This window comes from Bos javanicus, chromosome 8 (assembly GCF_032452875.1).
Source record: "Bos javanicus breed banteng chromosome 8, ARS-OSU_banteng_1.0, whole genome shotgun sequence".
Taxonomy (NCBI): domain Eukaryota; kingdom Metazoa; phylum Chordata; class Mammalia; order Artiodactyla; family Bovidae; genus Bos; species Bos javanicus.
This window is the reverse complement of record NC_083875.1, coordinates 102,547,130-102,562,668: the sequence shown is the minus strand read 5'-3', so window position 1 is coordinate 102,562,668 and position 15,539 is coordinate 102,547,130. Positions and strand designations below refer to the sequence as shown.

The 15,539-nt window shown below is 38.5% G+C and overlaps 1 protein-coding gene across 4 annotated transcripts in view; it reads right to left on the bottom strand.

Annotated features, from left to right (window-relative positions):
• KIAA1958 (KIAA1958 ortholog) overlaps window positions 1-15,539 on the bottom strand; it is a 133,172-nt gene that overhangs the window by 14,374 nt on the left and 103,259 nt on the right. For 3 of the 4 annotated variants that reach the window (XR_009738217.1, XM_061426512.1, XM_061426510.1), the window contains one exon: window positions 10,188-10,360. Coding sequence is in view for 2 of the 4 variants with exons in the window: in XM_061426512.1 (XP_061282496.1) it covers window positions 10,188-10,360 (173 nt within the window). In the remaining 2 variants the exon portion in view is untranslated. Of the gene's footprint in view, window positions 1-10,187; window positions 10,361-15,539 lie in introns of those variants that run through there. The other variant, XM_061426508.1, reaches the window with a different exon arrangement.

The following is a 15,539-nucleotide window of genomic DNA, read 5'->3' as shown; positions in this document are numbered from 1 at the left end:
TTGCTGGCATACTGATTGCAGCACTTTCACAACATCATCTTTTAGGATTTGAAATAACTCAGCTGAAATTCCATCACCTCCACTAGCTTTGTTCATAGTGATGCTTCCTAAGGCCCACTTAACTTCACACTCCAGGATGTCTGGCTCTAGGTAAGTGATCACACCATCATGGTTATCTGGGTCATGAAGATCTTTTTTTGTACAGTTCTCCTGATGAGGTCACAAAGAGTTGGACACAACTGAGCAACTGAACTGAACTGACTCTGTATTTGTGCCAACTGACTCTGTGTATTCTTGCCATATCTTCTGCTTCTGTTAGGTCCATACCATTTCTGTCCCTTATTGTGCCCATCTTTGCATGAAATGTTCCCTTGGTATCTCTAATTTTCTTGAAGAGGTTTCTTGTCTTTCCCATTCTATTATTTTCCTCTATTTCCTTGCACTGATCACTGAGGATCTCCTTGCTATTCTTGCTCCTCCTTTCTTTTCTCTGCTTGCTATTCTTTGGAACTCTGCATTCAGATGGATATATTTTTCTTTTCCTTCTTTGACTTTTGCTTCTCTTCTTTTCTCAGCTATTTGTAAGATCTTCTCAGACAACCATTTTGCCATTTCCTTTTCGTGGGGATGGTTTTGATAACTGCCTCCTGTACAATGTTACAAACCTCTGTCCACAGTTCTCCTGGGACTTTGTCTATCAGATCTAATCCCTTCAATCTATTTGTCACTCCCACTGTACAAGTATAAGGGGTTTGACTTAGGTCATACCTGAACGGTGTAGTGGTTTTCCCAACTTTGTTCAATTTAAGTCTGAATTTTGCATTACGGAGTTCTTGATCTGTTCCAGTCAGCTCCTGGTCTTGTTTTTGCTGTAGAGCTTGTTTTGCTATTGAGCTTCTCCATCTTCAGCTGCAAAGAATATAATCAGTCTGACTTTGGTATTGACCATCTGGTGATGTCCATGTGTAGAGTCGTCTCTTGTGTTGTTGGAAGAGGGTATTTGCTATGACCAGTGGGTTCTCTTGGCCAAACTCTGTTAGCCTTTGCCCTACTTCATTTTGTATTCCAAGGCTAAACTTGCCCGTTACTTCAGGTATCTCTTGACTTCCTACTTTTGCATTCTAGTCCCCTATGATGAAAAGGACATCTATTTTTTGTGTGATAATTTTCTTTATACTCTGCTTTCCAGCCTCACTGAACTCTGTGCCAGTCATATAAACCACAAGGCTCTTCCATGCTTCCAAGTGTTTGCATATGCTACTTCCTCTATCTAGAAAGCTTTTTTCCCCCACTAATCTTCTCTATTTGGAAAACCTCTATTCCTAATTTCAGATCTAGCTCAAAATAGAAGACCACTCAAGCTTCCCTGAGCAAGTTACTCTCTCAAGTGGGATCTCATGAATCTTTTTAGAACAAATAACTGTGTTTATTTCTTTCTTTTTGGTTGTGCAGGGGCTTCATTCCTGCTCTGGCTTCTCTCTAGTTAGGAGAGAGTGGGGGCTACTCTCTGGTTGCAGTGTGTGGGCCTCATGGCAGTGGCTTCTCTTGCATGGACTGCTGGCTCTAGGGTGTGCTGGCTTTAGTAACTGCAGACACGTGGGCTCACTAGCTGTGGTTCCCAGGCTCCGGAGCACAGTCTCAGTAGTTGTGGCACAAGGGCTTAGTTGCTCCGCAGCATGTGGGATCTTCCAGGATCAGGGATTCAACCCATGTCTCCTGCATTGGCAGGCAGATTCTTTACCACTGAGCCATGAGGGAAGCCCCCCATTTATAGGTCTCTCAAAGTGGACTGAAAGCTTCCTGAAAGCAAGAATGACATCTCATACACAACTGGTTCTTTATGTTGAAGATCCCCACTAGCATGTCTGAACTGTTATCATTGATACCCCATGCATGGACAAACGTGGGTTAAAGCAAGGAGTTAACCTCAGAGTCAAGAGAATCAAGCTGACTTAGGGTGCAGATCATTTCTCTTGATTTATACCACAAGTTTCAAAGAAAAATTATAGCAAAAGCAATTCCTGGAGAAATGTCAAGTCACAAAATTTATATTCTCGGCACACAAGAAACTCTTCATTCTGGCCCATGTTGGCTGCCTCCTTCGTTTTCTCAGATTGAGTTTTGGATGATGGTCATTCCTCCAGGTCTTTAATTTGTTATGAAAACATTGCCAAAAACTATTTCCCTCCATGAGCCACTCTGAATAGATTTACTACATTAAATTCACTATGGATTGCAAACCTGGCTTCCTTGATGTGAAAATGACCAAAGAGAAATAAGAACTTGGTCATGGGGCAGACGATTCTAAATAGGAAAGAACAGTATAAGAAGACTGACTTGCTGATAAATCCCAAAGTTTTGGAACTATGTAGTAATCCTTGGCAATTTAAAGAATTGTAAGACATGTAAAACCAAGAGTTAATTTTGGGGAATGCCTCGAACTTTCTTTTGTGATAATCTTGAACAAGGGATGAAGAAAGTGGAGAAAATGCTCATGAACTATATATGCTCTAATAGGAAAACAAAACAAATCTTCAAGTAACCATTGCTGACAACAAAAATGATTTCACTTTTGTAGCTACCAAATTTCCATTTATTGAGAAAGACAGATACAAACTTCAAGAGACTCTATTTTCTCAGTAAGGCTAAGGAATATATAAATCAATGAGACAGCAACTTTGAGAAAGACGTATTAGTGAGGATTAGATTACATTTATGAAGAAAAAACACTCTGTGGAACACATGTAGTAGACCACAGGGTAATGAAAGAGTGAGACTGGCAGGGTTCATTCTGCTTATTGAGATGAATTGAAGTCTGATCTGATTCCTTGCTTTCCTCCTTAAAAAAATAAAGAAACTAAATTTGAGGTCTGAAGTGAAGTGTTAGCTGCTCAGTCATGTCTGACTCTTTGTGACCTAACGGACTATAAGCCTGCCAGGCTCCTCTGTCCATGGGATTTCCCAGGCAAGACTACTGGAATGGGTAGAAATTTCCTTCTCCAGGGGATCTTCCCAACCCATGGATCAAAGCCAGGTCTCCCACATTGCAGGTGGATTCTATGCTGTCTGTGCCACCAGAGAAGCCAGCTGCCAGACCATGATCAACAGCTGTAACTATCTTGTCTGCTGCTAGCTATATCTATCTTTAGAGACACAACTAGACTCAAAATACCTTGCACTGGGACCAAAAAAGTGAGATTAAAGACTGTAGACCTTGATGCCACAATTCCTTTTAACTGAATACTGCTGATTCTCTAAGAGACTGGCTTTTCTTAAGAATTTATCATTAAAAATATTTAAGTGATGCCTTAAATATGATCCAGCAACCCCACTGCTGGGTATACACACTGAGGAAACCAGAAGGGAAAGAGACACGTGTACCCCAATGTTCATCGCAGCACTGTTTATAATAGCCAAGACATGGAAGCAACCTAGATGTCCATCAGCAGATGAATGGATAAAGAAAGCTGTGGTACATATACACAATGGAGTATTACTCAGCCATTAAAAAGAATACATTTGAATCAGTTCTAATGAGGTGGATGAAACTGGAGCCTATTATACAGAGTGAAGTAAGCCAGAAGGAAAAACATAAATACAGTATACTAACGCATATATATGGAATTTAGAAAGATGGTAACAATAACCCGGTGTACGAGACAGCAAAAGAGACACTGATGTATAGAACAGTCTTATGGACTCTGTGGGAGAGGGAGAGGGTGGGAAGATTTGGGAGAATGGCATTGAAACATGTAAAATATCATGTAGGAAACGAGTTGCCAGTCCAGGTTCGATGCATGATGCTGGATGCTTGGGGCTGGTGCACTGGGACAGCCCAGAGGGATGGTATGGGGAGGGAGGAGGGAGGAGGGTTCGGGATGGGGAACACATGTATACCTGTGGCGGATTCATTTTGATATTTGGCAAAACTAATACAATTATGCAAAGTTTAAAAAAAAAAAAATATTTAAGTGGCCCATGTGAGACAGAGGACTGAAATACATTTTCTTCTTCATCCACATTCCTCTAGACAACACAGGAGAAACTACCCAGAAGGCACACTCAACTGGACAGGTGAGATATTTTCACCATCTGGGATGTATGTATGTTACCCAAGCTGTGGAGGTTGTGGGGCTGCGGCTCTTTCCACGGGTTCCTGCAAGGAAGCGGAAAGCTTCCCAGTAACAGATAACTGTCTTCATAGCGACTTCACAAAGTCTGGAAGACAAGACCCTCTGGCCTAGAAAACGTTAAGGTTAAGGGCTGAAGAAATGGTGATGAGGGCCTACGAGAAGAGATGAGTTTTTATATTTTTATGAATGAAGGTGAATTGTTACATTTACATTGATTTGCTAGGTTATTTCAGTAAGATACACATACAATTCACCATCTTAATAATTTACAAGTGTACCATCCAGTGGCACTAAAAGTACATTCGCATCACTACTTATTTCCAGAATTTTTTAAAAAAGAAACTGTACTCATTAAACAGTAACTCCACATTTCCTCCTCCTGCCACCCCTAGTAATCTCTATTATACTTTTTATCTCTATAAACTTGACTGTTCTACGTGCTTTGCATAAATGGAATAAGACATATTTGCTCTTTTGTGTCTGAGATTTCACATAGTATAACACATTCAAGGTTCATCCATGCTGTAAGCCATGTATCAGTACTTCATTTCTTTTTGTTGACAAATAATATTCCATTGTATGGATATGCCACATTTTGTTTATCCCTTTATCTGCTGATGGACATTTGGGTTGTCTGGATTATATTTTGGCTACTGTGAATAATGCTACAACAAACACTTGTGTACTGGTTTTTGCATAAATATATGTTTTAAATTTTCTTGAGTTTATGTCCATGAATGGAATTTCTGGGTGATACAGTAACTCTATGTTTAACTTTTAGGGAACTGCCAGACTTTCCAAAGCAGCTGCATCATTTTACATTCCCACCAGTACCGTGTAAGAGCGTATGAAGGTTCCAATTTCAACACTTGTTATTATCTTTTTCTTTTTCATTCTAATCTTCCTACTGAATGTGAAGTAGAATCTCATGTGGTTTAGACTTGCATTTCCCTGAGGTCTAATGAAGTTGAGCATCTTTTCATGTGCTTTTATCTTCGTCAAAATAACTGCTTAATGTCCTTGTCTGCTAATTCTAAAATCTGTATCAGTTCTGGATTGGTTTTGATTGATTCATTTTTTAAGTGATATATTTTCTTGCTTATTGGCATGTCTGCAAATTCTTGCTTAGTTGTCACACATTCTGAATTTTATTTCTTGGGGTCTGGATATTTTTATAATCCTATAAATGTTGTTAAGGTTTGCTCTAGGACATAGTTAAATTACTTAGAAACTGTTGGATCCTTTTGGGTCTTGCTTTTTCTTCATTAAAAAATTAAGATGTAATTTCTATATAACATTGTATCAGTTTTGGGTATATAAATAATGTTTTGAAATATATATATTGCAAAATGATCACCACAATAAATCTAGTCAACAGCCATCACCACATATAGTTTAATTTTTTTCCTTGTATTGAGAACTTTTAAGATTTACTCTCTTAGCAACTTTCAAATACACAATACAGTCTTATTCACTGTAGTCAACAAGCTGTAACATTACATGCCCAGGCATTTTGACTACCTTCACCCATTTCAATACCCCTCATTCCCAATGTCTAGCAACCACCAGTCTGCTCTGTGTGCTCTGAGGTTTTTGCTTTTAGATTCCACATAAAAGTGAGATCACATGGTATTTGTCTTTCTCTGTCTGAGTTATTTCACTGAGTGTATAATACCCTCGAGGTTCAAACATGTTGTTGCAAATGGCAAGATTTTCTTCCCTTTTATGGCTGAGTAATATTCCACTGTGTATATAACACCATATATTCTTCATCCATCTATGGACACTTAGGCTGCTTCTATGTCTTGGCTATTGTAAACAATGTTGCAATGAACAGAGGGGTGTATATATCCTTTTGAATTAATGTTTTCACTTCCTTTGGATAAAGGATTGTATGGTAGTTCCTGTTTTGATAATGGCCATCCCAACAGATGTGAGGTGACAGCTCATTGTGGTTTTGAGTTGCATTTCCCCTATGATTAGTGATGTCCTACCTTTTCATGTAGCTGGGTCTTGCTTTTAAGATTTGCTGGGTGGGATCACAGCAAAGTTTGTTCCATGGCTAATTCTTCTCCACATGTGATGCAAGACCTCTCTGAATACTCTACCGAGTGAATCCTGAGGTCTCTCCAGTCTGACCGGTGGGGAAAGGCACTATCTCCAGCTCGGTGGAGCCCCAGGTTCTAACACCTTTCATTCTTCAGGTGTTTCATTTTGACCTCCTCAGGCAGTTTCCTCACATGCAGATGTTGATCGGTATTCAGCTCAATATTTGAGATGGAATATGTTCAGTTCCCTCAGGTTTTCTTTCTGGGTAACTCCACTTTCAAATATTCTGTTATGACAGTTCTAGTCACCTGGGTCTCTCTGGACTCTTAGCTCCATTTCCTCAACTCAGCACGGGTGCTGGGCTCTGCCTGCATGCCCTCTCCCTGCACCACAGCCCCGCAGATTCTCAAGGCAGCACGCTGGGATGCACCTAAGGCTCACCTTGTTTCCCGTCTCTCAGAGATCACGGCCCTGTGTGCGTTACATAGTAACCTGCATATTAGTTGTATCATTTGTCTGCTTTTTGGTTGTTTTTGGCAGGAGAGCAAATCTCCTTCAACAAATTGGTTGGAAGTGAAAGATTTAGCTAATTTTTCTCCTGGGTATGGGTTACATGTTCCCATCCCATGAATAGCAACTTCTGATCGGATGCTAGAAACTATGGATTTTACATTATTAAATTCTGGAATTGTTCCATCTTTTCAATGAATGTTGTAGTTTCTTTTTAGTTGTTCTCATGTCCCCATCCTCCCTGAGTTCTGTTTCTGTCTCCCCTCAACTCAGCAAGATTGCCAGGCTCAGTCTGGGCTCCCCTCTCTACCCTGAAGTTTAGAAACTGTCTCCAGGCAGAGAGCCTGAGAGGGGGTGGCACTCGTCTTAGGGATCAAGCCTGTGTTGTCTGCTCTGTTGGAAGACTTATTCCAAACATTCTGCTCAGTTTTCCGGTTGTTACAGAGGGTAATTCTGGGCCCTTCTATTCCCTTATGATCACAAGTGGAAATGATCTGCTGGATCATTTTGATTAGTGTGGTGTTGCTTGTTCATTTTTATAATTCTTTTCATTCTTTCAACAAACATTACATACATGCTTAGCCTATAATCTACTATCTGAAGTTCCTGCTGTCTAAATCTGTTTTCTGTTTCTAATCATTCTCATTCATGGTGGTTTATTTCCTTAAGTGACTCGTGATTTTTTTTTTTTTAATGAGCACATATTTAGTTGATCTTTATTAACCTGTGAAAAATTTGCATCTACATGTTGGATGTTTTCCTTCAAAGATTATTAGCATATGACTCTGCAAGGAGCCAGGGTATGTTATTGACTTAGAACTTCTTTAGACCCTTTCAGGGTCTTCTCAATAAAGGATTCTTCAGTTTCACTCCTAGTCACTTTCCTTCCTCAAAGGATGCTATTAACATAAGCCCTGAGGGGAGAGCCTGATTTTCAGATGTGCTTATCTCACACCACTTCAGTTTCAGCCCTTGGATGACTCCATTCCTTTTTGCAAAGGTCCCTCACAGTATCTAGGGCACCATGCTTCCAGAAGTAGAAACGTGGATTTCCTACTTTATCTTTAGTTGGTACCCTAAACACATCACCCAGACCTAGAGGTATCGCTCGCCTTTGGGCTTCAACTTTGACTTCTATTTGCAACACCTCTGAATCTAGACTTCCGGCTTTAATACTTCCCCCATGTTTGAAATTCATGTTCCCAAATGCTTATTTGACATATCCATCTGGCAGATGTATCTATTATTTAGAAGGCAATGGCACTCCACTCCAGTACTCTTGCCTGGAAAATCCCATGGAAGGAGGAGCCTGGTGGGCTGCAGTCCATGGGGTCTCGAGGAGTCGGACACGACTGAGCGACGTCACTTTCACTTTTCACTTTCCTGCATTGGAAAAGGAAATGGCAACCTACTCCAGTGTTCTTGTTTGGAGAATCCCAGGGATGGCGGAGCCTGGTGGGCTGCCATCTATGGGGTCGCACAGAGTCGGACACGACTGAAGCAACTTAGCAGCAGCAGCAACATAACCAAATCAAAGTACGTATTTCTCTTCTTTTTTGTCTTAAAAAAATGTTAATTTGATATAATTTTAGACTTACAAGAATAGTAGAGAGAGTCCCCAATGAATCTTCACTGAGCTTCTCCTAATGTTAATATCTTACAGAACAGTTATTGAAACCAGGAAATTAACATTCTTGCAATGCTATTAGCTAAACTTCAGACTTGACTCATATTTCCCCATTTTCCAGTAAAATTTTCTTCCTGGACCAATATAATCCCACATTTCATTTAGTTGTCATGTCTCCTTCAGTTCAGTCCAGTCGCTCAGTCATGTCCAACTCTTTGCAACCGCACGGAATGCAGCACGCTTTCGTTTCCTCCGAACTGTGACCATTTCTCTATCTTAATATCTTCTGTGACCTTGATACATCTGGAGAGTACCAGTTAAGCATTTTGTAGAATTTTCCTCAATTTGGATTTGTCTGCTTTTTTTATCATGAGTACACTGAAGTTATTAATTTTTAAGAAAAAAATCCCATACATGCAATGTGTTGTTCTAAGCACATGGGAAATATTAATCTTGATCACTATTAAAGTGGCATCTGCCAGGGTTCTCCTCTGAATAGTTACTATTTCTCTCTAGTACATATTTAAGAGGGTCTTACGTTGACACAACACAAAAATCCTGTTTATCTTTAAACTTTCACCACTAATTTTGCCAGTACCAGTGGATCTTGCCTGTAGCAATTATCATTGTGGTGTTCTATGGTGATTTTATACCTCTCTTGTTCTACATTTTAAAAAATTAATTTATTTTAATTGGAGGCTAATTACTTTACAATATTGTGGTGGTTTTTGCCTTACACTGACATGAATCAGCCACAGGTTTACACGTGTTCCCCATATCAAACCCCCCGCCCACCTCCCTCCCTATCCGATCCCTCTGGTTTGTCCCAGTGTACCAGCTTTGAGTGTCCTGTTTCATGCATCAAACTTGGACTGGTCATCTATTTCACACATGGTAATATACACGTTTCAATACTATTCTCTCAAATCATTCCACCCTTGCCTTCTCCCACAAAGTCCAAAAGTCTGTTCTTTATACCTGTGTCTCTTCTGCTGTCTCACGTAATGGGTCATCATTACCATCTTTCTAAATTCCATGTATATGCGTTAATATACTGTACTGGTGTTTTTCTTTCTGACTTCTGTCTCTATACGTCCTAGAATTTTTCCTTCTATTAGCAACTGTCAAACATTTCAAGTTAGAAGAGATTTTAAGAGCTTGTTTTACAACTGGGAAAATTAAGAATCTATCAAATACATTTTTGCTCATCACTTCCAGTTAATTGCTCTAAAATGTTACATTTCTTACATTCTTTCCTGTTAAAAAAAATTCAGTGTTTCCCTTTCACCTGACCCTTAGGACACTTGCAGATCCTATGGTCAGTGTTCTCCCTGTTACGACAGTCCCTTCCCTGCTGCTCCTGCAGTCATCTTTCAAATAAAATCTCTCCTTATAAAGAAACACAGGAAAAATCTTTAGTGGCCAATATTCATAAGATTTTAGCTTGGCATTTAAGGGTTATGAGAATCCAGCTTTTATAGTTCATTGTTCCCATACGCAAAGCCTCTGCTGCAGGCAGGTGAATATGTCCCTCTGAATTTTACTCTTTCTTACATGATTCATTTAGAAGACTCATGTCTTTATCCAGTTCTCTTGAAACTCTACCTCTTTCTCAAAATACAAAATTAAGTTTAAGTATCAATTCCTTTGTCAGTCTCAACAAAGTGAAATTAATTTACCCATCTGGATTTTTTGGCATTTAAATTCTTCTTTGTACTGTGGATATTTTTCTATTTTAGGGTCTTTTCCAAGTTTCCCCAGACAGAAAGCACCTGTTCCATGTTCCCCACAGTGCTTAGCACCCTGCCTGACACAGGCAAGCTCAGTAAAGCTGGCTGTAAGGAGAAGTAAAGTCAAGAGTTTCTTACCTTGGTGATGTCTGTGTGATCTTTGAGCCCATTGGTCATGCACCAATATCGCCACACATTCAGGGCATACCGCGTGGCTTTGGTCGTGTTTGGGCTTACTGCACTGGTACATAGATCATTCAAGTCATCATTAATATTAAATACAGGAAATTTGTTGAGCTTAGTAGAATAGGCTAGAAAGAAAAACAATAAAAGGCATTAAAATAATTTGCCATTCCCATCTTTGGAGAATTAAACCTTTGGATCATGTTAAATAACAGAAAACTTCTAGGAGACAACCCTTTAAGAAAAGAAAGTTTCTATCAAGTATATCTATATTAGAATATAGTATATATATATATCTATATATATATCTATATATAGAATATAGTATATAATATATAATATAGTATATATATATAAAAATATATTTCTAACTTTAAATCATGCAGTATCCTTGGATTTAATCCCCCAAATTTTGCCATATATACTAACTGATGCACTAACGCAGGCATTACAGTAACAGTTGTGGAAAAATGAACAAGGAGAAACAAAGAATGATTCTAAAATTTTCACTGAAAAACATAGCATTTCAACTAGAAAGAAGGGAAAGAAAAGGGAAGACAAGTTATACGTTCTTCCTCTTTACCTTAAGCACATGTAGAACTGTTATTTTTCTGTAATAGTCTCAAAAGTGTTATGTGTCATTCTGGGCAGCTTCAAATTAAATGGTATTAGCATATTTCTTTATTTCTTTTCACAAACTGACAGACAGAGATTTCAACCCTGAATCTACAACCCATCTGTTAGCTCAGAATCTGAATGGAAGGTCAAGTAGAATATTAGGGAAAGAGAAGGGGTACACCAGACAGGCTCTCATCTGAGAGTGAAAAGATTGTAAATTGTAACTGCTAAATGATTTTAGATGAAGACTCTTCTTTTTCAATGTGTCCACTGGTTGCCAAAGAGACAGCTAAATCTATAACTATCTGGCCTTTCTTCACACTGTGATCTACTAAAGCTGGGCTTAAACTGTTCAAATTGTTGTCTTTCGATAGAAAAAAAAGTCAAGGTAAAAACCACCACAAAGTTAAAACAATGCCAACTTGTACTCTAACCAGTGATTGCGACCCACTTTGGAATGTTTCTGTATTCAAACCAGGCTCAAAAAGGCTGAGAAACAGCAAAACCCATAGCTAACACATTACCAAGGTGATCTGCAAAGTGCTTGTATCTGACTCACCTCGCCTGTCTCTGCTCCCAGTGAGGAACCCAAACCACCAGCCTCCTGTGCTTTCCAGCATCCACCTGTGCCCAAGACACCACATCACCCCCTCCCCACACACCCTGAGAAATCTCACTCAGGTCTTTGTGCCGATCAAACAGCGTGTTTTTTCAATTCCAATTGCAAACTCGTTTCCCTTACAATCCAACTCCCTTATTCTGGCTTTGGGTATGAGCCCCACATTTGCTTTCTTATTCCTTAGAACTAATAATCTAATTGTGCCTGGAAGATCTCTTCAGTTGGTTTATATGCTCCTTAAGACTGTGTCTTCACCCTTTAAGTTGGCTTTGAATTGCTGAACACACAATCTGCTTTAATAAATGCTTAAAGTAAGACAGAAACAATGCTAGAAATGCTTTCCAAAGCAGCTGAGACATGTAGGCATATTCCTCTCACCACCCTCCTAAACTGACATGTAGCTTCTATTATTTCTGGGACTTGCTTGATATTAATGAAAGAATTCTAGTATAAAATTTACTATTATGTCCAGCACTAATTAAATGCTCACTATAGGCTAAGGGTCATATAAATTATCTGTGTCTCTAAGCAATCCTACTGTTATACCTATTTTACAGGTAAGGAATCTGAACCTCATACACTTAGTAAGTTCATCCATCATTAATCCAGTATTTACTGAAGTACTCTCTCTGTACCAGGCACTGTGCTGTCCCAAGTCATGGAGTTGGAAAATATTACAGCCAACTCTTGGTTTGCTCCTGGGTCCTGCTGACTCCACTCTGGTCACTACAGCAAAGGAATCAGGTACTATAGGGATACAGCGTTTAGTAAGGAACACAATTTAGGTACTAGCCATTTGTGCTTCTGAAAAACATCCTTGCCTCCCAATTTACTCAGACTAACCTTCAAAAGTCTGATTTAAATAACCACTATAGTTTCACTATAGCTTTTCTGAACAACAATACAAAAATGACTTATTTGCAACACAGTCTAGTCCCTATCACTTTAATATACATAGGAGTAGAAAAGAGTACATTGCAAGACAGGATGCCTAAGTTTAATTATTACATTAAACAATTATAAGGGCTTAAATAATTTAATTTTCTATCACAGAAACAAAGACTGTACACTGAAAATGGAAACCAAGTCCTAGTATATAAAGAAACAGGGAAAGAATGCTTGTATGCTTACATAATGGGAAAAGAAATCTGTGAAAATAAAACAGCATACACGGTTCCTTATTGACTGTATTTAAGGACTAAATTATGTCTCTTTAACTGCTTTTTAAAAATTCTGAGTATAAGTTGTAGTGTTGTGTTGCTGGGGACATTTTTAGGAGAGCATCCTCATGAAGAAACAAACAAAAGTAAGAACTTACAGCTGAATACAGGGAAAAGGAGGGACTACTAAAGAAGCCTTTGAATGTTTCCCACTAGAGAACAGGCAAACTCTGAGCTCAGAGTTAGGAGGGGCTGTGGGAGTAGAGCCTAAGGATGGCCAGATCTGAACGATTATCCTACTTTCTATACACAGCTTCCACTTACATCATTTACAGCACAGTGTGTAAAGTGAGTGGATCTGCAGTGGAAGGCTACTACCCCCAAGGTCAGAGAGAAAAGGGGGCACTGCCTACGGTAACTCTGGGCGGCCCCACTGGATAGAGAGGGGAGAACAGGAAAGCAGCTATAAAAAGTAAGAAACCCCCAACGTGCTCCATCACTCAGGTAGCACCCCTGCTGTGTCTACACTGGAGAGGGCTCCTGGCTCCCAGCCTGTCTTCTATTTTATACCGTGCAGGGAAGCTTCTTCATGGATACTTCTTTGTCCAGCATTACAGCCGGGTGAAGTCCACCTGCAGAACCCTGTGCTCAACTATTACCCACAAAAGTGAGCTCTGCCCAGGCTCAAACAGGACCCTTGAACATGGTCTAAGGAAATCCCTATAAGCTATCAATGTTAAATCCAGACTTTCATTTTAAAATGTGAGCATACAAACAAGCATCACCTGGCAACTGGGTAAAACTTAAAGGCGTGGAAGTTAACAAGTTATACAAGCAGAGCAACTAATTTCATGTTCCCTATCCTCTACTTGAAAACAGACAATTCAGAAAACCAGAAAAAAAAAAAAAAGAATTTAAAAGATCAATACAGAGGTTTGAGAGGATAATGCATACTTAAAACAAGAACAGCTCTTATTGCAAAAGGAAAAGAGAACCAAGGGGAAAGGGGGTGGGTGGGAAGAACTGGGAGGTTGGGATTGACATATATACATTATTGACACTAGTATAAAATAACTGATGAGAACATACTGTATAACACAGGGAACTCTAATGAATGCTCTGTGGTGACCTAAATGGGAAGGAAATCCAAAGAAGAGGGGAGACATGTACATGTACGGCTGATTCACTTTGCTGAACGGCAGAAACTAACACAACAATGGAAAGCAACTATACTCTAATAAAAATTAATTTTTTTAAAAAAGGAAAAGAGAAGAACAAGAAAGATCCTGGAAAGTTTAAATGATGGAAAAACACATTTTAAAAATCCTCCGAAGAGCTGAGTATTAGAATGAACATGGCTAAAGGACAAATTAGTTACTAGGAAGCACTTTTCCATGAAGGGCAGGCAAAGTAGTAAAAAACTGATGAGAGTGAAGCTAAGAGGCATACAAGATAGACTAATGAAACTAAAAATCCATCTTATAAGAATTTAAAAGAAAAAGTTAGAGAACAGGATAAAATAATCCAAGACATATGAAAACCCCATTGATCAAAGAAAGATTTTAATCCTTAAGAGTGTTAAGGTTCATGAACTGTCTAACACACACATTGAAAAGACACATAAACATATCTTGGTGAAATTTCCAAAGCTTGAGAACAAAAAGAAAACTTTGTAATCTTTCTAGAGCAGGGGCTGTGGAGAGCCACTGCGACAGTAACAAGAATTAGATTTTTCAGCTGTGATACCAAATACTAAAATACATTGACTCAAGTCTACTCAGAGTTGTGAGGGAAAACAACCAAAATTAAGAATTCTATTACCTAACTAAAGTATCACTTGAAAAAGAAAGGTATTATCAATCATAAAGAGAGTATCATCCAAACACCCTTTCTTAAAAAAAAAATTAAAAAAAGGTCATGGATATTTGCAAACAAAAGAAAAACTGAATCAAAGAGAGGGAAAGATATTGGGTACAAGGTATAGTGAGTGAGAAGCAAATAATTTACTCCTAACGCTAGGTAATGTGGCAACTGAGCTCAACACAACTGTTAAGACTATGAAAAGAGATGGGGTGTGATGGAACAAAATCTTGAACTAAAATTCCCCATAATTTCAATAATAAGGGAAAAAGAAGAGAGGAAAGATATTAAAAAATATGATTAGGATCTCATCCTCTTTGGGAAGAATAAGGAACAAAGAAGAAAAAAAGGGAGAGATGACCAATGTGAATTAATTTTTATATTAAATATATATATTTAAATTTGTTAAAAACAAACAAAAAAATGAAAGAAATTAACTATTAGAATGTATTTTCAAATCAGAGAGTAAATAAAAGGTATTAGCCAGAAAAAGTTAAACAAAAACAAAAGTCTAACATCTGCAACCTATCAAGCAAAACTTGAGACAAATTAAAAACAAAATAAGGAACCAAGAAAGCAAGTATTATGTAAAGAAGACATACAGATGGCCAACAGGCACATGAAAAGATCCTCAACATCACTTATCACTAGGCAAACGCAAATCAAAACCACAATGAGATACCACCTCACACCTGTCAAGAAGACAAAAAACGTAAGTGTTGGTGAGCATGTGGAGAAAAAGGAACAACTGTGCCCTGTTGGTGGGAATGAAAACTGGTGCAGCCACTGTGGAAAAGCACACTTGTTCTTTTAGACATAAAGCTTATTGCACACTTAACAGACTACAGCATAGTATAAACATAACTCTATGCACTGGGAAACCAAAACTCTACAATTTATCACGGAGAGTAAATAATGCTTAAAAAAGCAAGGCAATTATTGCTTTCACATTTTTAGATCATTATGAATTTCAATAAAGCAAAAAATATTCAGTCTGAAAATGTTTGCCACCAAATTCAATGTTTTTTTAAAGATTACTTTTTAGATATA